The following is a 25,605-nucleotide window of genomic DNA, read 5'->3' as shown; positions in this document are numbered from 1 at the left end:
ACTTTGGATCTGCTGTGGCGACCTCGAGGGAAACAAGGGAAAAGCCCAAGGGACTTACCTATAGTGCCGTCTGTAAACCTTGGACCTTAGCATGCAATATATTAAATGAAAGGACATTAGATTGACAATCATGAAAAGTCTAATTTGTGGGTCTATGCTCAGACTGTGAGCTTTAAGTCCTGATATTCAGTTTTCTGTGATTGTTGGTTGCTGTGCTGTCCCTTAAGATTTTTGTGTGCCTTCAGTTTTATAGCCAAAACATGGATTTCTTCCCTGTATTTTCAAAGTTACCAATTCGAATCATGTACCATGGAGAATCATGCCCTCAGAGGTTTCCAAATTTAAAAAAAAAAATACAGAACTTAGCTGAGTTGGTGGGGGGGGCATAGATGCCATTACTGACCCAGGGTCTATGTCAGGGGTGGGCAATCATGTGCCATGAAGGGCCGAGACACTGCAGGTTTTCCTTACTACCAATCACCTCAGCAGGTGATTTCATTGACGATCAGGTGTTTATGTTCAGGAGAGAAGCTCATCAGCAACCCACCTGCTGAGGTGATTGGTTGCAAGGAAAACCTGCAGTGTCTCAGCCCTCGTCGCCCACCCCTGGCCTATGTTGACCTCTACAAAGACTTGATAAATTGATGCCATTATTGCTGCTATAATTATTGTTGCCAAATCCAGTGGAAACCCATTCTTATGGACCAAGAAAATAGAGTCATCAAGCGCAGCTCTAACGTTCTGATTCCTGTGTAACTGAAATTTATATTGACACATTCCAAGATAGTTTTCCTCTGTTCAAGTCTTACGAAGTCCCTGCAGCTTCCATTTCGGTTTGAATGCACACAAGATATGGCAATTTATGCAAAGTGTAAGAGTTTTTGCTTGGATTTCGGTGGAAGTCAAGCAGATCTGCTAAATAAATTCCTGAAGTATTTTCACAAAAGCTCTCCACCTAGTCATCGATCACTATTATTGCTTTGGTGACTGACACGTTAAACATTCAATTATTTGTTTCAGGGTAGATTAGAATAACAGTACAGCATGTATCTGTGAATATGAAGTTAAGACTTGTGAGTACTTCTGGTATTCAAAGAATGTTAATGCTACAGAGATGTCTTGGTCACTGCATAGTCATAAGGATGTCTCCACACAGGAGCCATTTCTGTGGAAGGACCTGTGGTTGTGGCAGTTCTCGCTACAGTGGACGATGAGGACTGGGTAGCAAAGGGCGTCATCGTATTCTGGAGGCTCCTCATCATCTGTGGTAAGGCGCTCTGACAGGCAGCGGGTGTTTTCGCTCGGACTCTCCTGATCATCCAAGCTGCCGCTCCTCCAGAAGCAGCTGCGTTGGGAGCCATAGCGCCGTGTCAGGGAGAAGCGGCTGCTGCTGAAGGGAATCCGGGCGCTGGCACCGGTACAGATGCTGAGAGCGCTCCTGGAGAAGACTGAGGAGCAGCTGATGGCTCTGTGGCAGCGCTCGCAGTTTTGACGAATCCCACTGAAGTTGGTGGGACACTGGGCTAAATCCATAAGGCCAGCCTCCGAGTAACTCGGCACCAGCTGCTGATTTGACCGAATGTGCCATTCCAGCTCCGTACTGTCAATGGTGTTGACTCGGGGGATGCGGCGCCAATACGGCCGTTCATCACAAGGGGTAGCAGGCATGTAATCCTGCCCAAAGAGCTTCTCAACACGATAATGGACATATGCAGTGCAGTACTCTGTGAAAACTCTGAGAGGCCAAGAGAAAGTGAGGAACGAGGCCACCCAGAAGACATAGTGGGACAGATACCACGGGTGGTGCTCTGGGTCAGCCATCACCATGACGTACTCTTTCAGGTCAATGTTTTTCAGGTGCATACCCTCCCTGGCCTCCATGTAGTCATCCAGGCCCTCGTTGTCAGTGAAAAACCTTGCTCTTTGGGTAAGATAGGAATTCTCTGAATCTACATTGGCGAAGCTAAAGCACTTGGTGAACCGCATCTTTGTCAGAGCCGACTTCTCCAGGCTGAGCAGCTGTTTGGAAACATCCTTCACTCCACAGTGACTATAGTCAAACTCAGCCTCTGCCACGTGTGTGTTGACACGTTCATGGTAAACCTGGGTGCTAGTGTAAGCGTCTCCGTTGCGATAGCGCGTGACCTGTCGAGTTCGGCGAATATAGTGGTAGCTGATGGCTTTCCACCAGATGCAGGGCTTGGCTTGCTGCATCCTCTGGATACGTCCATAGATGCCCTCCACGTCCACTTTGTGCTGCAGCTCGTTCTTCACGTGGCAGTGCCAGCACTCCATGAGATAAACTAAATATAGCATTCCCAGGAGGGCCAAAGGGATGTAGATGTAGCCATCGGAGCAGGGACTGTCGTGGTACATCATGGATTTTCCTTTAAAAGCACTGTCAAAGGTGAGACGTGTCACTTTGGTGACGTGACACCAAACCATCACTCCAATGCAGCCATACATGAGGACAGACAACAGGAGGCATTTCCAAAAGCTCTCGCGGCACAGTGACTTGCTCAGAGACTGCTTCAGGGGTCTTTGCTGTTGAGTCGAAGCACAAACAAAACAAAACAGGAAGTGGTAAAAATGCATTCATATAGACCATAAAAGTGTGAAACAGACAACGACTGTACGGTTTTATCAGAACATCTTAGACCAAAGCACATCATGTATAATGAATTGTCATTTGAGGGTAATTAATCTGTTCAACAGTGTGAGTAAATGTTCATGTGCGGCCCTCCATGATTGGAAATGACGTGAAGACCTACAGGAATAGTTTATTTGGTACCCTATCAAATGGAATAAACATGAAAAGGAAATAAAGTTAGTGGGACCATGTATGTCTGTGTGAGGCTGTAAACACTGTGGGCTCAGAGCAGCACGCACACACTAAAGTTAAAACAAATGAGGTGTGCTGCGGCTGACAGTGTGTGACATTCACAGCATTACACACTCATTTATTGACAAATACTGAACACAGGGAGACAATCAGGGGCCTGTTAAGAATCTGCAGCTCCAGTTTCACCATCAAGAAAAAAGAGACATTAATAATAACAACAAAAAACATATTTGAATGCGCACATGCCCAAATGTGCCCGTGCTGGCTTTCATTCGGAACAATTATACGAATTTCAATTTCAATTCAATTCAATTTCAATTTATTTTCATTTATATAGCGCCAAATCACAACAGAGTTGCCTCAAAGCACTTCACACAGTCAAGGTCTAACCTTACCAACCCCCAGAACAACAGTGGTAAGGAAAAACTCCCTCTGAGGAAGAAACCTCAAGCAGACCAGACTCAAAGGGGTGACCCTCTGCTTGGGCCATGATACAGACATAAATTACAGAACAATTCACAGACAAATATACAAGAAATGCTATTGGCGCACAGGACAGGAGGATCGCAAACACGAATACAACTCCCATCTCTGGATGGAGCTGCACCTTAAACAGAGAGAAAAAACAGAATCAGGCATCAGAAAGACAAAAAATACTGTATAATTTGTCAGCATTAATCAACAAGAAAAACAGAAGAAATACTAAGGTGATCGCCGCCAACTTCACTAAAAGACCCAGAATTTAGGTAAAGTTGATGCCGCTCCAATTACTAATAAATTAATTAAAAGAGTAAAAAGCGTAAAACAAAACTGTACCAGTATGCTAGCCATATGAAAGGGAAAATAAGTGCGTCTTAAGTCGGACTTGAAAATCTCCACAGAATCTGAGTGTTTTATTGATGCAGGGAGATCATTCCACAGAACAGGGGCACGATAAGAGAAAGCTCTGTGACCCGCAGACGTCTTATTCACCTTAGGGACACAAAGTAGTCCTGCACCCTGAGAACGTAAAGCCCGGGCCGGTACGTAAGGTTTAATTAGGTCAGCTAGGTAGGGAGGTGCCAGTCCATGAATAATTTTATAGGTTAGTAGCAGAACCTTAAAATCTGATCTCACTGGGACAGGAAGCCAGTGAAGAGATGCCATAATGGGTGTAATGTGGTTGTACTTTCTGCTTCGTGTCAAAAGTCTGGCTGCAGCATTTTGAACCAATTGGAGAGCTCTAATGCTAGACTGCGGTAAACCAGAAAATAAAACATTGCAGTAGTCCAATCTAGAAGAGATAAACACATGAATCAGGGTCTCAGCATCACCTATTTACTCACCAAGCAGCCATCCATCATGCACCATGCCAGCTTCTAGCCTCTTAACAACCCAATGCATTTGTGCATCACATTTGATTTGAACATTGATGCAATGAAAATGTTTCCTATTAACAAAAACAAGTATATCATGTGATTTTTATAGCAACATGTGTACAGTCAACAGCTCTGATTATATTTGGGAAACCAGCTGTCACTGCTAATTGCACTTTAATGTTGGAATGTGATGTACCTGGATGACATTCAGATGATTACCTTCCACACAGCTGGAATGGCTCAGCTCAAGGTCGACTGGCACACTCCTGACTGACTATTAACGGTTCCCAGCATCACCTCTACATGTCGGCGGAAGATCAATAGCTGCAGAAATGTGCGTACACCAGCCATGATCATTGGTGTGGCGCACCGCACATTTCTACAATCATTTCACTCACTCAGTCACATGGGGTGTGCAGCCAGTACATTCTGATTGCCGGTCCCAAGCCTGGATAAATGAGGAGGGTTGCGTCAGGAAGAGCATCCGGCATAAAACAAGCCAACCCAACTATGCAGACTAAGAATCGAATTTCCATACCAGATTGGTCAAGGCCCGGGTTAACAACGTCTGCCACCGGTGCTATTGCCCATCTGGGTGCTGGTGGAAACTGGGCTACTGCTGGGTGAAGATGACGAAGAAGAGGAGGAGAACATTTCCACAAACAGTGGGGGAAGAAGAAAACTAGAAGGGTGGAAATGAGAGTGGGAACTTTGAATGTTGGTAGTATGACTGGTAAAGGGAGAGAGCTGGCTGATATTATGGAGAGGAGAAAGGTAGACATATCATGTGTGCAAGAGACCAAGTGTGTTGTGAAAGTGTAGGTACACAGACCCACAACAGAGGGCGTAAATGAACGGACAATGGAATAAGCCAAAATGCAACAATTTAATGTTGTGAATGTGCACAACAGAACAACAGACAACACAATTTAGAATAGCAGTCAATAATTCACGGTGACGTGTGGGCAGGCTTGAGGATAGAACACGCCTGTCCAGAGAAGAGCCGGATTCCACACATCTTCCACTGCCAACAGATCTGGAGCACTCCGGAGCCACCAAGCGCTGAGTCCCCACGTGGCCACTGCCTCCGGCTGTCAGATCTGGTACTGCTGGCAGGTGATGGTGGGTGCGTGCACACCCAGCAAACACTCAGAAACGGGTGGGAAACATCTCCACCTCTTAATCACAGTTTTACAGAGTTACGTGCAGATCCTGTCGGTATGTTCGTCGCCTCCAACCGAGAAGCGGAGTACGCCAACTCCCCACACATGACTATTCCATACAAACAGGTACGTCTGCAACAGTACTATTACACACAGAAGCAAAAGACGTTACTACTGATGTGTTGGTTCAGGCTGAGTAGTTTACCTGTTATGTAGAACGATTTCTCGGCAGAGAGGTGAAGATGCTGCCTGGCCTTTATGGTGACGTGGTTGGTGATGATGAGTGACAGCTGGTGCTGATGATGAATGACAGCTGCCACTCCCGGTTGCTCCGGTGCCCTCTCGTGCCTGAAGCCCGCACTTCAGGCAGGGCGCCCTCTGGTGGTGGGCCAGCAGTACCTCCTCTTCAGCGGCCCACACAACAAAGTGGAAGGGAAGTAAGAGCAGGAACATCGGCGGTGGGTTCAAGTTATTGTACCATGGTGAGGACAGGAAGAGAAATGGTGTTGGGGTCATTTTAAAGGAAGAGTATGTTAAAAGTGTGTTGGAGGTTAAGCGAGTGTCTGACAGGGTGATGAGTGTGAAGTTGGAAATTGAAGGGGTGATGATGAATATCATCAGTGCATATGCCCCACAGGTAGGTTGTGAGATGAAGGAGAAAGAAGATTTCTGGAGTGTGCTAGATGAGATGGTGGAGAGTGAACCAAAGCATGAAAGAGTGGTGATAGGAGCAGACTTCAATGGGAATGTTGGTGAAGGGAACAGAGGTAATGAGGAAGTAATGGGTAGATATGGTATCAAGGATAGGAATGGGGAAGGACAGATGGTAGTTGATTTTGCAAAAAGGATGGAAATGGCTGTGGTGAAAACCTACTTTAAGAAAAGGGAGGAGCACAGGGTAACATATAAGAGTGGAGGAAGGTGCACACAGGTGGACTACATTCTTTATAGGAGATGCAATCTAAAAGAAATCAGAGACTGTAAGGTGGTGGCAGGAGAGAGTGTCACTAGACAGCATAGGATGGTTGTTTGTAGGATGACTTTAGAGGTAAAGAAGAAGAAGAGAGTGAGAGCTCAACAAAGGATCAGATGGTGGAAGCTGAAGGAGGAAGACTGATGTGTGAAATTTAGTGAGCAGGTGAGAGAAGCACTGGTTGGAGGGGAAGCAATTTTGGACAACTGGAAAAGTACTGCAGATGTGGTGAGGGAGACAGCTAGAACAGTACTGGGTATGACATCTGGACAGTGGAAAGAAGACAAGGAGACTTGCTGGTGGAATGAAGAGGTCCAGGAAAGCATAAGGAGAAAGAGGTTGGCGAAAAAGTTTTAGGATAGTCAGAGAGATAAAGAAAGTAGACAAGAGTACAAGGAGATGCGGCGTAAGGGGGCGCCCTTACTGTTCCTTTAAAATTACCCCAACACCATTTCTCTTCCTGTCCTCACCATGGTACAACAACTTGAACCCACCGCCGATGCTCCTGCTCTTACTTCCCTTCCACCTGGTCTCTTGCACACATGATATGTTTACCTTTCTCCTCTCCATCATATCAGCCAGCTCTCTCCCTTTACCAGTCATACTACCAACATTCAAAGTCCCCACTTTCATTTCCACCCTTCTAGTTTTCTTCTTCTCCCGCTGTTTGTGGAAACATTCTCCTCCTCTTCTTCGTTGTCTTCGCCCAGTAGTAGCCCAATTTCCAATGGCACCACGTTGGGCAACAGCACCGGTGGCAGACGTTGTTAACCCGGGCCGCAACCGATCCGGTATGGAAATTCGATTCTTAGTCTGCATAGTTGGGTTGGCCTGTTTTACGCCGGATGCCCTTCCTGACGCAACCCTCCTCATTTATCTGGGCTTGGGACCGGCACTCAGAATGTACTGGCTGCACACCCCATGTGGCTGAGTATGATCCATTTATTAGTGTGAGATAAAAAATGTACAGTTTGTACATAAAAAGCACACATCTTTTCATACAATGAACATAATTTATCAACTTAAAAATTACTTTAAAAATTATAGTACAGTCTACTTAAATCAAAATCACAGACAGCTCGAGTGCAGTCCAGTTTAGCGCAGTGAGTTCCATCATTACTCCAGCACATCAGGATACAATCATTTCAAACCCCATAATAATATGCACTGTAACGATCTGTAAAAGAACTTTCTGATGGAGTCTTGTTTACTTTGAATGTATAAGGATGACCTCTGAACCCTTGATATTTCCCTCTCTGTTAAAAAGAAAAGTGCTTATCAACATTTTCTGTATTTTTGTCTTAGCTAGTTTTCAGTTTTCTGTTCTCAGTAGATAGCCCTGATGATTTGGCTACAGTTTGAGTTGATCAAAGCCAAAACTATGTTAATGGTTTCTTGATCAAAGCGTTTGCAAAAGCATAGGCCCATGGTGACTATTAGACATGGATAGGAAGTCATATAATACGGCCACAACTTCTAATTTGACCTTGACCAAGGTCTGTGGCACAGATGCTTTCTGGTGCCAGTCAGCGTGAACACACCAAATCTGCATCTGACCACACCCACATTTTTGACCAACACACCCACATGAGCACAAATGGGCTTGAATATTGGGGGAACAAACAACAACTGCGCCAGACAAAAACCTGCAGTGCCAATAATGCTTCACTGTGTACTACTTTGGGCAGGGTGGACGTCAAGGCCATATACAGTTGTATGCAAAAGTTTGGGCACCCCAGATAATTTTCATGATTTTCCTTTATAAATCATTGTTTGTGTGGATCAGAAATTTCAGCTAAATACGAGTTAAATATATCGTATATCATATAGCAGTTAAATATTTCATATAGCAGATGAACACACTGATATTTGAGAACTGAAAGAAGTTTCTAGTATTTACAGAAAGTGTGCAATAATTATTTAAAGAAATTGGGCAGGTGCATAAATTTGGGCACCCTTGTCATTTTATTGATTTGAATCCATTTAGCACTAATTATTGGAACACAAAATTGGTTTGGTAAGCTCATTGACCCTTGACCTCCTTACACAGGTGAATCCAATCATGATTAATATCACTTTGAGCAGGTGGAATCAGTTAATCAGTGAAATCACCTGTTGCAGTCATGCTGTGGGGCTGTGTGGCCAGTGCAGGTCCTGGGAATCTTGTTAAAGTTGAGGGTCACATGGATTCCAGTCAATATCAGCAGATTCTTGAGAACAATGTTCATGAATCAGTGACAAAGTTGAAGTTGCGCCAGGGTTGGATCTTTCAACAAGACAAGGACCAAAATCTACTAAGGCATTCATGCAGAGGAACAAGTTACAACGTTCTGGAATGGCCATCTCAGTCCCCAGACCTGAATATTATTGAAAATCTGTGGTGTGATTTTAAGCGGGCTGTCCATGCTTAGAAACCAACAAACCTGAGATGTTTTGTAAAGAAGAAAGGTCCAAAATACCTTCAACCAGAATCCAGACTCTCACTGGAAGCTATAGGAAGTGTTTAGAGGCTGTTATTTCTGCAGAAGGAGGATCTACTAAATACTGATGTATTTTTTCTGTTAGGGTGCCCAAATTTATGCACCTGCTTAATTTTCTTTAAAGAATTATTGCACACTTTCTGTAAATCCTAGAAACTTCATTTCACTTCTCAAATATCACTGTGTTTGTCTGCTATACGAGGTCTGTGAGAAAAGTAACAGACCTTTTTATTTTTTTCAAAAACTATATGGATTTGATTCATATGTTTTTACATCAGCCAAACTTGAACCTTCGTACGCATGAGTTTTTCCATGCCTGTCGGTTGCGTCATTCGCCTGTGGGCAGGCTTTGAGTGAGCACTGGTCCACCCCTCTCGTCGTTGTTTCATTGCGAGGAAATGGCGGAATGATTTGGGCTTTTTTTCCCATCAGAATTTTTTCAGAAACTGTTAGTGTTGTGTGGGCCGCTGAAGAGGAGGTACTGCTGGCCCACCACCACCAGAGGGCGCCCTGCCTGGAGTGCGGGCTCCAGGCACCAGAGGGCGCTGCCGCCTTATGGGAGTAGCCTGGGTGACAGCTGTCACCCATCACCAGACACAGCTGTTCCACTCAGCACAGAGGTATATCAGGAGGACGGCATCTCCACCTCAGTGCCGAGATATCGCCTAAGACTGAGGTAATATTCTCTGCATTTATATTCTGAACAACCAGCTAAACTTGTTAAACCTTTTCAGGACTGTTGACTACTGATAGCTTCATTGCTTGGATAAGTACTCACCTTCCTGCTGTACTTTGACAAGAGGTGGAGGCGGCTTCTCCCCTCTCCGTTACTGGGTGCGGTCGCATCCACACCTGTGTGTTGTTGCTCTCTCCCGCCAGCAGTACCGGATCCGACGAGCGGAGGCAGTGGCCACCTGGGAATTCGGGACTTGGCGGTTCCAGTATTTCCAGGGTTCGGTGGCAGAGGAGATCTGGGTGGTTCCGGTTCGACTGAGACGGACGTCTCCTACCTTCGAGCCTGCCCACACGACACCAGCGGATTCGACCCCAAATTGTGATTGTTGTATTTATTGTGCTCGTTTCACAATAGTAAACCTTGTTATTTACCTTCTCCATTGTCCGTTCATTGCGCCCCCTGTTGTGGGTCCGTGTTCCTACACTTTCACAACAGTTAGAGACAGGCAGCTGGAAACCATTCGAAAAATGTATCTGGCTTTCAGTGAAAATTTTACGAGCTTCACAGAGAATAAGGAGTGTTACTACAGCTTTAAGGATGGCCCACAATGGCGCATGGTGCGCCGCGCTCCGAGCCGCCATCGAGAGGCAGAAACCACCACATAATTTCTAAACGGATCACTGTGTGGAGCCGGGACCGTCGTGTGCAATTTCTCTGGTTATTACAAGAGCTGGACATCAACCATTTTCTGGCAGATTTCACTTTTAACAAGAGATTTTGTCATGGAAAGCCGCGCGGAGGCTTCGCGCGCCACGACCGATTCGCTGATGAAGCGAGACAAAGGAACACCTCCATTTCAGAGTGCCACAGGACAAGTTGGGACATGCCTATCTCGGCTTTCAGTGCTTACCAGTCGAGTGAGTATAAGAGAAATTGTGGAGAGCTGGGCATGTCCAAACTTGTCCTCTGGCACTCCGAAACGGAGGTGTTCTTTTGTCTCGCTTCCAAAGCGAATCGGTCGTGACACGCGAAGCCTCCGCGCAGCTTTCCATGACAAAATCTCTTGTTAAAACTGAAATCTGCCGGAAAATGGCTGATGTCCAGCTCTTGTGATAACCAGAGAAATTGCACACGACGGTCCCGGCTCCACACAGCCATCCGTTTAGAAATGATGTGGTGGTTTCTGCCTCTCGATGGTGGCTCAGAGCGCGGCGCGCCATGCACCATTGTGGGCTGTCCTTAAAGCTGTAGTAACACTCATTCTCTGTGAAGCCCGTAAAATTTTCACCGAAAGCCAGATAAATTTTTCGAATGGTTTCCAGCGCCTGTCTCTAACAGTTTCTGAAAAAATTCTGATGGAAAAAAAGCCCAAATTATTTTGCCATTTCCTCGCAATGAAACAACGACAAGAGGGGTGGACCAGTGCTCACTCAAAGCCTGCCCATAGGCAAATGACGCAACCGACAGGCATGGAAAAACTCACGCATGCGCACGAAGGTTCAAGCTTGGCTGACGTAAAAACATATGAATCAAATCCATATAGTTTTTGAAAAAAAATAAAAAGGTCCGTTACTTTTCTCACAGACCTCGTATGATATATTTAACTGAAATTTCTGATCCAGACAACTAATGATTTATAAAGGAAAATCATGAAAATTACAAGGGGTGCCCAAACTGAAAAACTGATTGGACATACCTGAAGAAGACTAGTGAGGGAAGCCACCAGGACAATTTAGACAACTCTGAAGGTGCTACAACCTTCAGTGGCTGTGACTGGAGTGTTCATGCATGTAAGACTGATTGCTTTATGGTAAAGTGTGACAGAGAAAGACACTGTTGACCTAAAATGTACGTTAGAGTTTTCCAGTGACCTGAAGAAGGTTACAACCATGATTTTGTGTTTTCTTTAAGCCTTTCTCTGTGCCACCTGCCATAAAGCTGCAAATGATGAAGCAACGGGGAAAAATAGTCATTTGCTGTCTCTCCACTCAAAGCCACTGAAACTTGTAGGACATTTATAGCCGTCACAGGTGTCTTGATGGCTTCCATCACTGACTCAGTTTTTGAGGACAAGCACATCTGATGTACAGTCACTTCCATAAGTATTTCAACAGTAATGTAATTTTTGTAATTTTGCATCTATACATGACCACAATGAAGTTAAAATGAAAGCATCAAGATGCTTGTGTCATGTAGATTGTGAGCATTCAATCAAGGGGTTTGAACAAAAATATGTCAGGAATGCGTTTGGCCTCTTGTGTACACAGTCCCTTTGTTCACTGACCAAACAAAGGCACTGTGATCACTCAGGGGATGGATACATGAACATTTCTAGGTTACTGAATATGAATGGATTGAATTAACACCAATAAGCAAGAAAAAAAGACTGTATGGATTTTAAAAACGATGTGATATTTCAGTCATGCTTAGACTAGTTTTTAGTAGATTTGATCAGTTTCCTTGTTAAATAATTCTTCTTTCCACCATTAAGGAAACAGCGTCAAAAGAGGCAAATTTAAGACAATTCCACAGTCTGATTAACTCCGGATAAAACTGAAATAACAACTGGATACATTTTTAACACTCCTGAATTTGCTACAGTTTGCTTTGTGCTGTACAGACTGTCCAGGTATGACCCAGTGTGATTTAACACTTACACTCTTAAAACGGGACACCAATTTGGCTGAAATTGTCAGCAGAACCTTAAAACTTTACACTGAACTACTGGAAATTTAACACTAATTTATTGAACACTGGCGAGTTTGCCGTGAAGTTTGGTTGAAAAAGCTCAGCAGCCCGTTGTCCAAATACTTTTGGGCCCTATAAATGAAGGGTCGCAGGAAAATGGTGCTGTAATTGTGATTCGAATCCCCTTGATGTGGTTGTGGTCACCGTCACCCTGAACTGGAAGCTGACAGCAGCCTGCTGGTCTCGTCTGACGGGGGTCGGTCTGCAGATTCCATTTGAAGGCCGTGGCACAACAATCACGCGCGTGCGTAATTTTAACCGGAATTATCACCGGCGGTCATCGCGGTGCGCTGTGAGGCGTGTGCTGAAGTCTTACCTCCTCCCTGGTGTCCTCCTCGAAGGCGGCGGTGGTGCTACTCTCGCTCGCGGTCGCGGCCGACGCTGGAGGAGACATGGTGTTGAGGAGGAGGCTGGTGGGGCGTGGAGCAGGAAGACGTTTCAACACCTCGTTCTGCGGCGACCCTCAGCTGGGACGAGCTGTCGGTGCATGTGCTACTACATGGAGGCTCGCCGCCCCGTGAGAAGAAAAGCCCGACGGTAGCAGGACGAGGAGCTGCGGGCTGCGGGCACCACGCGGTCGCTGTCCGCGGTGCTGAATGTGGCAGGCGCTCTGTCACTTAAAGGGAACGTCCACTCTGGAACACTGGAGCTCTACAATGCGGCAGATCTGTTTGAAGCACTGATCCATACCGTCTGTGATCGATCAGAGCATCATGATTCGATTAAATGACTCATTATTCGTGGAACTGTTTCAAATTCGCCTCTTTAGAGCCTTACGCATATTAAAACACTGTTAATCATCAAAGTTCTTAGGGACAAATTGGATGGATGGATGGATGGATGGATGGATGGATGGATGAGATTTATTGTCATTGTCATTACAAGTGCAACAACAAGATTACGTCCACACTCACATTACCACAGACAAACAGCAATTAATCCACAATTATTACTTGTTTACCATAATAATGGCACACAGAATTAAGACAACACATATACATTTGAGATTGTTTATGTGCACTAAACTTCAAACAGTCCGTTATCCAAATTGAGGCGATGTGAGTGTCTGGTGGTTGGCTCTCACTGCGGTATTGTATCACTTCCTGTTCCGGAGCACAGCGGTGTTTTTCTGTATCTGTTAGCTGTTTAATCTGCGCAGTTAGATTGATCTAGTTATCTAGATTACGATTTGTTTCCCAGTGTAATCTTTACGTGCCTTAACTAAAGCACTCCCTCTGCTGAATCACCTCTAAATTATTTACACATTATTCACTTTGCGTGTTTTTAGGAATCCGCTAGCTTAGCATAGCTACTAGCTCTTAGCCGATTTAGCATGGCGGCTTCTCCTGTCTCTCCCGCACTTTTCTGCTCTGGGTGTGAAATGTTTAGTTATTCCTCGGCCTCCTTTAGCAGTAACGGTACTTGTAATAAGTGTAGCTTATTCGTAGCTTTGGAGGCCAGGCTGGGCGAATTGGACCAAGGTAGCTTAGCCGCCGTTAGTTTCCCTCTGGCAGATCCCGAGCAGCCGGGAAAGCAGGCCGACTGGGTGACTGTGAGGAGGAAGCGTAGCCCTAAACAGAAGCCCCGTGTACACCGCCAACCCGTTCACATCTCTAACCGTTTTTCCCCACTCGACGACACACCCGCCGAGGATCAAACTCTGGTTATTGGCGACTCTGTTTTGCGAAATGTGACGTTAGCGACACCAGCAACCATAGTCAATTGTCTTCCGGGGGCCAGAGCAGGCGACATTGAAGGAAATTTGAAACTGCTGGCTAAGGCTAAGCGTAAATTTGGTAAGATTGTAATTCACGTCGGCAGCAATGACACCCGGTTACGCCAATCGGAGGTCACTAAAATTAACATTAAATCGGTGTGTAACTTTGCAAAAACAATGTCGGACTCTGTAGTTTTCTCTGGGCCCCTCCCCAATCAGACCGGGAGTGACATGTTTAGCCGCATGTTCTCCTTGAATTGCTGGCTGTCTGAGTGGTGCCCAAAAAATGAGGTGGGCTTCATAGATAATTGGCAAAGCTTCTGGGGAAAACCTGGTCTTGTTAGGAGAGACGGCATCCATCCCACTTTGGATGGAGCAGCTCTCATTTCTAGAAATCTGGCCAATTTTCTTAAATCCTCCAAACCGTGACTATCCAGGGTTGGGACCAGGAAGCAGAGTTGTAGTCTTACACACCTCTGCAGCTTCTCTCCCCCTGCCATCCCCTCATTACCCCATCCCCGTAGAGACGGTGCCTGCTCCCAGACCACCAATAACCAGCAAAAATCTATTTAAGCATAAAAATTCAAAAAGAAAAAATAATATAGCACCTTCAACTGCACCACAGACTAAAACAGTTAAATGTGGTCTATTAAACATTAGGTCTCTCTCTTCTAAGTCCCTGTTGGTAAATGATATAATAATTGATCAACATATTGATTTATTCTGCCTAACAGAAACCTGGTTACAGCAGGATGAATATGTTAGTTTAAATGAGTCAACACCCCCGAGTCACACTAACTGTCAGAATGCTCGTAGCACGGGCCGGGGCGGAGGATTAGCAGCAGTCTTCCATTCCAGCTTATTAATTAATCAAAAACCCAGACAGAGCTTTAATTCATTTGAAAGCTTGTCTCTTAGTCTTGTCCATCCAAATTGGAAGTCCCAAAAACCAGTTTTATTTGTTATTATCTATCGTCCACCTGGTCGTTACTGTGAGTTTCTCTGTGAATTTTCAGACCTTTTGTCGGACTTAGTGCTTAGCTCAGATAAGATAATTATAGTGGGCGATTTTAACATCCACACAGATGCTGAGAATGACAGCCTCAACACTGCATTTAGTCTATTATTAGACTCTATTGGCTTTGCTCAAAACGTAAATGAGTCCACCCACCACTTTAATCATATCTTAGATCTTGTTCTGACTTATGGTATGGAAATAGAAGACTTAACAGTATTCCCTGAAAACTCCCTTCTGTCTGATCATTTCTTAATAACATTTACATTTACTCTGATGGACTACCCTGCAGTGGGGAATAAGTTTCATTACACTAGAAGTCTTTCAGAAAACGCTGTAACTAGGTTTAAGGATATGATTCCTTCTTTATGTTCTCTAATGCCATATACCAACACAGAGCAGAGTAGCTACCTAAACTCTGTAAGGGAGATAGAGTATCTCGTCAATAGTTTTACATCCTCATTGAAGACAACTTTGGATGCTGTAGCTCCTCTGAAAAAGAGAGCTTTAAATCAGAAGTGTCTGACTACGTGGTATAACTCACAAACTCGTAGCTTAAAGCAGATAACCCGTAAGTTGGAGAGGAAATGGCGTCTCACTAATTTAGAAGATCTTCACTTAGCCTGGAAAAAGAGTCTGTTGCTCTATAAAAAAGCCCTCCGTAAAGCTAGGACATCTTTCTACTCATCACTAATTGAAGAAAATAAGAACAACCCCAGGTTTCTTTTCAGCACTGTAGCCAGGCTGACAAAGAGTCAGAGCTCTATTGAGCCGAGTATTCCATTAACTTTAACTAGTAATGACTTCATGACTTTCTTTGCTAACAAAATTTTAACTATTAGAGAAAAAATTACTCATAACCATCCCAAAGACATATCGTTATCTTTGGCTGCTTTCAGTGATGCCGGTATTTGGTTAGACTCTTTCTCTCCGATTGTTCTGTCTGAGTTATTTTCATTAGTTACTTCATTCAAACCATCAACATGTTTATTAGACCCCATTCCTACCAGGCTGCTCAAGGAAGCCCTACCATTATTTAATGCTTCGATCTTAAATATGATCAATCTATCTTTGTTAGTTGGCTATGTACCACAGGCTTTTAAGGTGGCAGTAATTAAACCATTACTTAAAAAGCCATCACTTGACCCAGCTATCTTAGCTAATTATAGGCCAATCTCCAACCTTCCTTTTCTCTCAAAAATTCTTGAAAGGGTAGTTGTAAAACAGCTAACTGATCATCTGCAGAGGAATGGTCTATTTGAAGAGTTTCAGTCAGGTTTTAGAATTCATCATAGTACAGAAACAGCATTAGTGAAGGTTACAAATGATCTTCTTATGGCCTCAGACAGTGGACTCATCTCTGTGCTTGTTCTGTTAGACCTCAGTGCTGCTTTTGATACTGTTGACCATAAAATTTTATTACAGAGATTAGAGCATGCCATAGGTATTAAAGGCACTGCGCTGCGGTGGTTTGAATCATATTTGTCTAATAGATTACAATTTGTTGATGTAAATGGGGAATCTTCTTCACAGACTAAAGTTAATTATGGAGTTCCACAAGGTTCTGTGCTAGGACCAATTTTATTCACTTTATACATGCTTCCCTTAGGCAGTATTATTAGACGGTATTGCTTAAATTTTCATTGTTACGCAGATGATACCCAGCTTTATCTATCCATGAAGCCAGAGGACACACACCAATTAGCTAAACTGCAGGATTGTCTTACAGACATAAAGACATGGATGACCTCTAATTTCCTGCTTTTAAACTCAGATAAAACTGAAGTTATTGTACTTGGCCCCACAAATCTTAGAAACATGGTGTCTAACCAGATCGTTACTCTGGATGGCATTACCCTGACCTCTAGTAATACTGTGAGAAATCTTGGAGTCATTTTTGATCAGGATATGTCCTTCAAAGCGCATATTAAACAAATATGTAGGACTGCTTTTTTGCATTTATGCAATATCTCTAAAATCAGAAAGGTCTTGTCTCAGAGTGATGCTGAAAAACTAATTCATGCATTTATTTCCTCTAGGCTGGACTACTGTAATTCATTATTATCAGGTTGTCCTAAAAGTTCCCTAAAAAGCCTTCAGTTAATTCAAAATGCTGCAGCTAGAGTACTGACGGGGACTAGAAGGAGAGAGCATATCTCACCCATATTGGCCTCTCTTCATTGGCTTCCTGTTAATTCTAGAATAGAATTTAAAATTCTTCTTCTTACTTATAAGGTTTTGAATAATCAGGTCCCATCTTATCTTAGGGATCTCGTAGTACCATATCACCCCAATAGAGCGCTTCGCTCTCAGACTGCAGGCTTACTTGTAGTTCCTAGGGTTTGTAAGAGTAGAATGGGAGGCAGAGCCTTCAGCTTTCAGGCTCCTCTCCTGTGGAACCAGCTCCCAATTCAGATCAGGGAGACAGACACCCTCTCTACTTTTAAGATTAGGCTTAAAACTTTCCTTTTTGCTAAAGCTTATAGTTAGGGCTGGATCAGGTGACCCTGAACCATCCCTTAGTTATGCTGCTATAGATGTAGACTGCTGGGGGGTTCCCATGATGCACTGTTTCTTTCTCTTTTTGCTCTGTATGCACCACTCTGCATTTAATCATTAGTGATTGATCTCTGCTCCCCTCCACAGCATGTCTTTTTCCTGGTTCTCTCCCTCAGCCCCAACCAGTCCCAGCAGAAGACTGCCCCTCCCTGAGCCTGGTTCTGCTGGAGGTTTCTTCCTGTTAAAAGGGAGTTTTTCCTTCCCACTGTAGCCATGTGCTTGCTCACAGGGGGTCGTTTTGACCGTTGGGGTTTTACAAAATTATTGTATGGCCTTGCCTTACAATATAAAGCGCCTTGGGGCAACTGTTTGTTGTGATTTGGCGCTATATATAAAAAAAATGATTGATTGATTGATTGGTAGCCGCTGCAACTGGAGTCGCGCCGATGGGCTGATAAGCCTGCTGTGTTTGTGGCTGAGCAGTGAAAAACACTTTTCCAGCTTCACATGAACAAACCAAAACCCAATTACAATGAAAAAAGTGAAACACAGTGCACTTCATTCAAAGAACTTATTTACATTGGTCTAATGGAAAATTGTGGTTTCCAGTTTAAATCTGCTGGAATCACTTTACAAAATCCTAAATATACATTGTGAGAAACTAAAAAAAAATAGCTGTAACAAATTACATCAATTTTTTTAAGTTGATCCAAAGTAGCATTTTTTTTTCAGTGTATGAAAAATTCCCCAGCCTCTGAAACCTTCTCCTGCCATTCACGTATTTGCTCCAAGATGTAATCCAATTTGAGTCTGAGTTCAAGGGTTAACGCAGTCTGAGAATGCATCGCTTTGCCCATTCATTAATCATGACGGACAAGTGAGGGGTCGTGGTTGTGGCGGCAGCCGTCTTGCCAATCTTCCGGTAGGACAGGCCAGCACATAAGCCAATAAGTACCAGCCCTCCTACTATGAATCCAAATATGAATAAATCCTCAACGTCCTCCACAGAGAAAGGCGGAAAGTCTCCCAGGCGTCGAGAACATAGCCCGCAGGGTAAGTTCCATCCGGGCATGCAGGGTCCCCCAGCCCTGATCTTCTTGTAAAAAAAATGGTGTCAATAGCGTTCAGAGACCAGCTGATCAATTCCACGATTAATCCAATGTAGTTTGAAGAATTCACAGCCTGGTGAAGTAGGGACTTTGAAGGTTGGAGCAGAGATAGAGGAGAGAGGAGGAGATGCGACCGCCCTCACCAGAGTCCCAAGCTGATGAGCTGATGATGCTGAAAAGGACCTACTTGGCAGAGGTGGCCACAGTTAACCCAAATAACAGCTTCCATAACCATTAATCCAATAACTGAAATGTTAGCTGTGATAATGCTAAATCAATACACTGCTAAAACTGGTAAGTGCTAATCTCTAACTTCTTAAAATATGTATTTAGCTTTCTAAAGAGAGTCTGCAACAGTTTAGACACTAGCTGCTTTATTCACATTACCTGGTTACCTTATACATGTGTGGTCACGTAACTACGTCACATTAGCTGCCATTTTTATGTATGTATCTGCATATACAGCGGTATAGCAAAATTTCTGCTCCCTAATATTCAGATCGGTATTGCCCCCCTTTAACACCTTCAGAGTTGTCATGTGTGTCTTGGTGGCTTCCCTCACTAGCCTCCTTCTTGCATGATCACTCAGTTTTTGAGAAGTGCTTATTCCAATTAGATTTGCCGACTCCGGATAAAGCGGAAGAAAATGGATGGATGGATGGATGGATGGATGGATGTAAATGAAGTCTGAATTATTTTCAGTTACTTGGAAATGTTCATGTATCCATCCCTTAACTTGTCTGAAGAAAACAGGCTGTAAAAGTGATCCTTTGCATTAAAGTTAAATATTATATTTAATTTGTCCAATTACTTATGGGCTGTGAAAATGGAATCATTATGCATAAAAATGTCTGCAATTTCTAATTAGTTAGTGCAATATTTTTGTGTATAATAATACGTATTTTAATTTCATCTCATTGCAGTGATGTACAGAGCAAAATAACAAATATTACCCCTGTCCAAATACTTATGAACCTGAATGAACATAAGATTAATAAAATCCTTTATGTATGACAAATAGCAGCAAAGTTTAAGCTACTTTAGTAGAGATCTCTGCAGAATTGTAAGTGTTGTGTGTAAAGCTGAATCAACTCTTTCATCTTTACATAAAAAATCTCTATTCTGTTGGTGGGAAAAACACAGGAAATCAATTTCCAGAGAAAAGTTTTTTTTTTTATCACAATTTAGATGTTTCCTTTGCCTTCTTGTACAAGTTTCAAGTTCTATTTCATTCTGTTTCAGGTGCAATGTGAAAACAAAAACTAGCAAATATTTCCACAAAGCAACATATCCAACATGAAGGAAGCCCCTCAGAAATAACCATTACTGCCATTAATGAACTATTCATGGCAAGACAACACAGTCCACATTCAGACTGATACACTGAGAATTAATCATTATTACAAATTGTCTACAAAATCACATATTTCAGGCAAATGTATTACAAGAGGGCAGCACAGTGGATTAGTGGTTAGCACTGTTGCCTCACAGCAAGGAGGTTGTGGGTTCAATTCCCGTGGCCTTTCTGTGTGTTTGCATGTTCTCCCTGTGTTTGCGTGGGTTTCCTCCGGGTGCTCCGGTTTCCTCCCACATCCAAAGACATGCGGGTTATGTGGATTGGAATCTTTAAAAAAAAAAATTGTCCATAGGTGTGTGTGTGGGTGTGTCTGTGTTTGTTTGTCTATTTGTAGCCCTGCGACAGACTAGTGTCCTGTCCTGGGTGTACCCCGCCTCATGCTCTATGACTGCTGGGATAGGCTCCAGCCCCCGCGACCCTTAATTGGACTAAGCGGTAGAAGATGGATGGATGGATGGATGGATGGATGGATGTACTACAAGAGACTGTCAACTCAGTATGAAAAATTATATGAGATATCTGATCAAAATTACACTTAAAAAATAGAAAAACCTTTTCAAAAACCCATTTAAAGTCTTAGACGCTGAAGTTTATATAAGTTGTGTTTGTCGCAGTTAAATATGGTGTCAGTTTTTGTATCTCATTTGCTGAATTTGCATTTCTGTCACCGAGCTTGTGATTGAAGGTCTGTACAAATATTTTGTCCTCACTAAATCTTATTAACTACAATGGTATTTATAACTGTGTTATACAGATATCATAACTGCATTACAGTTGGAAGATCAGACAAATATGTTCTTTTTAAAAACTGCTCATAGTAATACAATGAATGCATTATGATGTATGTGCAGGCACTCAAATGACCCATTTACCATTTACCCATTTTCTATACCTGCTTATTTCAGCTAAGGGTCAACGGGGGAGCCGGAGCCCTGCAGTCGCTGGGTGAGAGTCAGGGTGCACCCTGGACAGGACACCTGTCTGTCACAGGGTCACCCCTTTACCACATTTAGAAAACAATTCATACATGTGAAGTTACAGTTTAAATAAATTCTTTAAAAATATATGCTTACATGTGCACCGACCGGGTCTACCAACATGTAGACCTGTCACTTGGTGCAGTTCCTGGCCAGCCCACCTGTATGTGTCCTTGGATAAAATAAATAATCCACATTGTCCCACACTGTAAATGGTATTGCCCTCGGCTGGGGAAGTAACTCAAAAAAACAGAAGTATTGGACTAACCTGATAAAGTAGTACTTCATATAGTAAGTCATATTCATGCCAACTTTATAACAGAATTAGGACAACTTCATTGGTTGACGTCCTGTCCAGGGGGAATCCCGGGATAAACACCAGCACCAGTGGGCCTCAGGGCCTGAATGCTACACAGTACTCACTTCTGTGATCAAACACTTTCAACAGAATGAACTGAGAAAAGCAAGTGAACAGTATTTATTATTTGTCCAAACAATTAAATGACAAGTCCGGAGAATGTTAAGCAGGAGGAGGAGGACACTCAGCAGCCTCCTGAACTTTGTTTCTTCTTAAATACACTGACTTGTACTTTGAATCTGTTTATTCCTTTTCCCAGGGTCTCCTCTTGTGGTGACGGAGGACACCCTGAAAGACAGAGACAACACCACTTTGACAGATTGAACATTTAAAGACAACAGATAATATGTCTGAACTCATGATGTTCATGACATGTCAGAACGTCTACAGTCACCTTCAGTTTAAAGGAATCTTTAGACCTCACCAGTGGAGCAAAATCTGACTGAAAACATGTTTTTATCTGCAACATCTAGATCAAAGAATAAACTGTCACAGGACACCTTTGATCCTCATTGTGACTTTAATCCTGAGTGTGCGGCTTTGTTTGTGCTGAGCTGTGATTCTGCTCATGATCTTTGTTTTTGATAACTCAGCTTTGATCTTGACTGCTAACCTTTGAACCCGAATACTGATATTGATCATCATGAGTTGAAATTTGATCCTGACTACACATCCTTCCTCTTCATTTTTGACCACTGAACTTTGAGTTTGCTCACTGAACTAAGACCTCAGTTATTCATCTTTAATCCTGATCATCCACCTTTGATCATGATCTTTGATCCTGCTCAGTCATCTTTGATCCTAACCACTGATCTTTAATCATGATATTTTGTCCTGTCTACTGACCTTTCATCCTGATCACCAAATTTTTGACTTTTATTGCTAAAAGTTGATCCTGGTCTATGACCTTAGATCATGTACTGTGAAATGGTACTTTGTCTTATGACTTTAAAAAGTAAGAAATAAATAAATAAGTTGGCTAAATTTGAAAAATTAAACTGAGTTAACTTTTGTAATGATTCAACCAACACAGCATCCCATATTTTTATGTCATAGTCCTGAATGACAGATGGATTCATGCTGAGTGACACGTGTCCGATGAGGACAAAGTGTGATTGGGCACTGGTTGCTGTATCTGCACCACAGCCAGGTGGACTGGGCGGGTTATGGTTGTGATCCCAGGAGCTTCAACTCATGATCTTAGACCCCTCATTGATGCAAGAATTTTATTGCACCCATCTGTTGGTCATTTTGTTGAGAATTGGGGATGGGAAGTTGGGGAAAGTGTCCAGAAGGTCTGTATCTGGGTCCCCTGTGTCCGGGTCCCCTGTGTCCGGGTCCCCTGTATCTGGGTCCCCTGTGTCTGGGTCCCCTGTGTCTGGGTCCCCTGTTTCTGGGTTCCCTGTGTCTGGGTCCCCTGTGTCTGGGTTCCCTGTATCTGAATCCCCTGTGTCTGGGTTCCCTGTTTCTGGGTCCCCTGTATCTGGGTCCCCTGTATCTGGGTCCCCTGTTTCTGGGTGCCCTGTGTCTGGGTCCCCTGTGTCTGGGTCCCCTGTTTCTGGGTCCCCTGTGTCTGGGTTCCCTGTATCTGAATCCCCTGTGTCTGGGTTCCCTGTTTCTGGGTTCCCTGTTTCTGGGTGCCCTGTATCTGGGTCCCCTGTGTCTGGGTCCCCTGTTTCTGGGTTCCCTGTGTCTGGGTCCCCTGTGTCTGGGTTCCCTGTATCTGAATCCCCTGTGTCTGGGTTCCCTGTTTCTGGGTCCCCTGTATCTGGGTCCCCTGTTTCTGGGTGCCCTGTGTCTGGGTCCCCTGTGTCTGGGTCCCCTGTATCTGGGTCCCCTGTATCTGGGTCCCCTGTGTCTGGGTCCCCTGTTTCTGGGTCCCCTTCCTGCCCTTCCCTTTGGTGTTGTTCTGCCTGTTGCAGTGGCTGCCTGCCTGCTGTATATCCTACCCTGGTCTCTCAGTCCTCCTTTGCCAGATTCTTCCAGTGTGTATCACAGACTATTATTTTGTGAGTAATCCCCCATGTAACTTAGTTTCTTGTGTACTCCAGATTCCCAGTCACTCTTCTTGCTGTTTTGGGACTTGTGGTTCCTGGTTCCCCTGTGTGCTACCTCTTCCATGCCCACGTTGTCCTGTCTTGGACTCACTTCATCAAACTTTCAGCAAACGTGCCTGTCAGTAAACCCATTGATGACTTTATTTTTGCATGCAGTCTGCATCAGAGTCCTTATTCCCGATGTCTGCAAGATTATGCAGTGTGTAAATACCAAAATGGACTTGGACACACCCTGTCCACACCGTGTCTGCACCCTGTCTACACCCTGTCTGCACTCTGTCTACACCGCGTCTGCACCCTGTCTACACCCTGTCTGCACCCTGTCTACACCCTGTCTACACCCTGTTTGCACCCTGTCTACATCCTGTCTGCACCCTGACTGCACCCTGTCTACACCGTGTCTGCACCCTGTCTACATCCTGTCTGCACCCTGTTTGCACCCTGTCTACATCCTGTCTGCACCCTGTCTACACCCTGTTTGCACCCTGTCTACATCCTGTCTGCACCCTGTTTCCACCCTGTCTACATCCTGTCTGCACCCTGTCTACACCGTGTCTGCACCGTGTCTACACCCTGTCTGCACCCTGTCTACATCCTGTCTGCAGTCTGTCTACACCGTGTCCGCACCCTGTCTACATCCTGTCTGCGGCCTGTCTACATCCTGTCTGCAGCCTGTCTACACCCTGTTTACACCCTGTCTACACCCTGTCTGCACCCTGTCTGCAGCCTGTCTGCACCCTGTCTGCAGCCTGTCTGCACCCTGTCTACACCCTGTCCATACCCTGTCTACACCCTGTCCGTACCCTGTCTACATTGTGTCTGCACCCTGTCTACACCCTGTCCGCACCGTCTACACCCTGTCTACACCGTGTCTGCACACTGTCTACACCCTGTCTACACCATGTCTGCACACTGTCTGCACCCTGTCTACACCGTGTCTGCACCGTATGTGCACACAAAATACACCCTGTCTACACCGTGTCCGCACACTGTCTGCACCCTGTCTGCACCCTGTCTACATCCTGTCTTCACCCTGTCTACACCCTGTTTGCACCCTGTCTACATCCTGTCTGCACCCTGTTTGCACCCTGTCTACATCCTGTCTGCACCCTGTTTGCACCCTGTCTACATCCTGTCTGCACCCTGTCTGCACCGTGTCTACACCCTGTCTACACTGTGTCCGCACCCTGTCTACATCCTGTCTGCAGCCTGTCTACATCCTGTCTGCAGCCTGTCTACACCCTGTCCGCACCCTGTCTACACCCTGTCTGCACCCTGTCTACACCCTGTCTGCACCCTGTCTACACCGTGTCTGCACACTGTCTACACCCTGTCTACACCATGTCTGCACACTGTCTGCACCATGTCTACACCGTGTCTGCACCGTATGTGCACACAAAATACACCCTGTCTACACCGTGTCCGCACACTGTCTGCACCCTGTCTGCACCCTGTCTACACCGTGTCTGCACCTTGTCTACACCCTGTCTGCACCCTGTCTACACCCTGTCTGCACCCTGTCTACACCCTGTCTGCACCCTGTCTGCACCCTGTCTACACCCTGTCTGCACCCTGTCTACACCATGTCTACACTGTGTCTACACCCTGTCCGCACCCTGTCTACACCCTGTCTACACCGTGTCTGCATTGTCTGCACACTGTCTACACCGTGTCTGCACCATGTCTGAACCCTGTCTACACCGTGTCTGCACACTGTCTACACCATGTCTGCACTGTGTCTGCACACTGTCTACACCATGTCTGCACTGTGTCTGCACGCTGTCTACACCATGTCTGCACTGTGTCTGCACACTGTCTACACCCTGTCTACACCCTGTCTGCAGCCTGTCTACACCCTGTCTGCATCCTGTCTACACCCTGTTTACACCCTGTCTTCACCCTGTCTGCATCCTGTCTACACCCTGTTTACACCCTGTCTTCACCCTGTCTGCAGCCTGTCTACACCCTGGTTACACCCTGTCTACACCCTGTCTACACCCTGTCCTGTCTGCAGCCTGTCTACACCCTGTTTACACCCTGTCTACACCCTGTCTGCAGCCTGTCTACACCCTGTTTACACCCTGTCTACACCCTGTCTGCACCCTGTCTACACTGTCTGCACCCTGTCTACACCCTGTCTGCACCCTGTCTACACCCTGTCTTCACCCTGTCTGCACCCTGTCTGCAGCCTGTCTACACCCTGTTTACACCCTGTCTACACCCTGTCTGCACCCTGTCCTGTCTGCAGCCTGTCTACACCCTGTTTACACCATGTC

At 44.7% G+C, this 25,605-nt stretch overlaps 1 protein-coding gene across 1 annotated transcript; it reads right to left on the bottom strand.

Moving 5' to 3' along the window:
• Positions 1 to 694: 694 nt before the first annotated feature.
• On the bottom strand, positions 695 to 23,393 carry LOC117501027 (transmembrane protein 151B-like). The gene is made up of 5 exons (XM_034159828.1): positions 23,319 to 23,393; positions 22,508 to 23,185; positions 12,737 to 12,891; positions 12,557 to 12,650; positions 695 to 2,544 (listed from the first exon to the last, which is right to left on the bottom strand). Exons 1-5 carry the CDS (start codon positions 23,391 to 23,393, stop codon positions 1,135 to 1,137), a joined length of 2,412 nt encoding a protein of 803 aa, XP_034015719.1. The 3' UTR covers positions 695 to 1,134.
• Between the last annotated feature and the right edge of the window lie 2,212 nt (positions 23,394 to 25,605).

Source organism: Thalassophryne amazonica, chromosome 19 (genome assembly GCF_902500255.1).
Source record: "Thalassophryne amazonica chromosome 19, fThaAma1.1, whole genome shotgun sequence".
In the NCBI taxonomy this organism is placed as follows: domain Eukaryota; kingdom Metazoa; phylum Chordata; class Actinopteri; order Batrachoidiformes; family Batrachoididae; genus Thalassophryne; species Thalassophryne amazonica.
Note: the sequence above shows the minus strand (reverse complement) of the source record. Positions and strands in the feature narration are given on the sequence as shown.

Bases quoted from the DNA above. Each gene is read 5' to 3' on its own strand.
- LOC117501027 (XM_034159828.1), bottom strand. From the start codon at position 23,393: ATGGAAGAGGTAGCACACAGGGGAACCAGGAACCACAAGTCCCAAAAC. The intron at 12,651-12,736 runs GTAGCACATGCA...ACGCCCCACCAG, and splicing joins GGGCGGCGAGCCTCCATGTA to CCTCCTCCTCAACACCATGT. The intron at 2,545-12,556 runs GTAAGACTTCAG...TCGACTCAACAG, and splicing joins AGGAGGACACCAGGGAGGAG to CAAAGACCCCTGAAGCAGTC.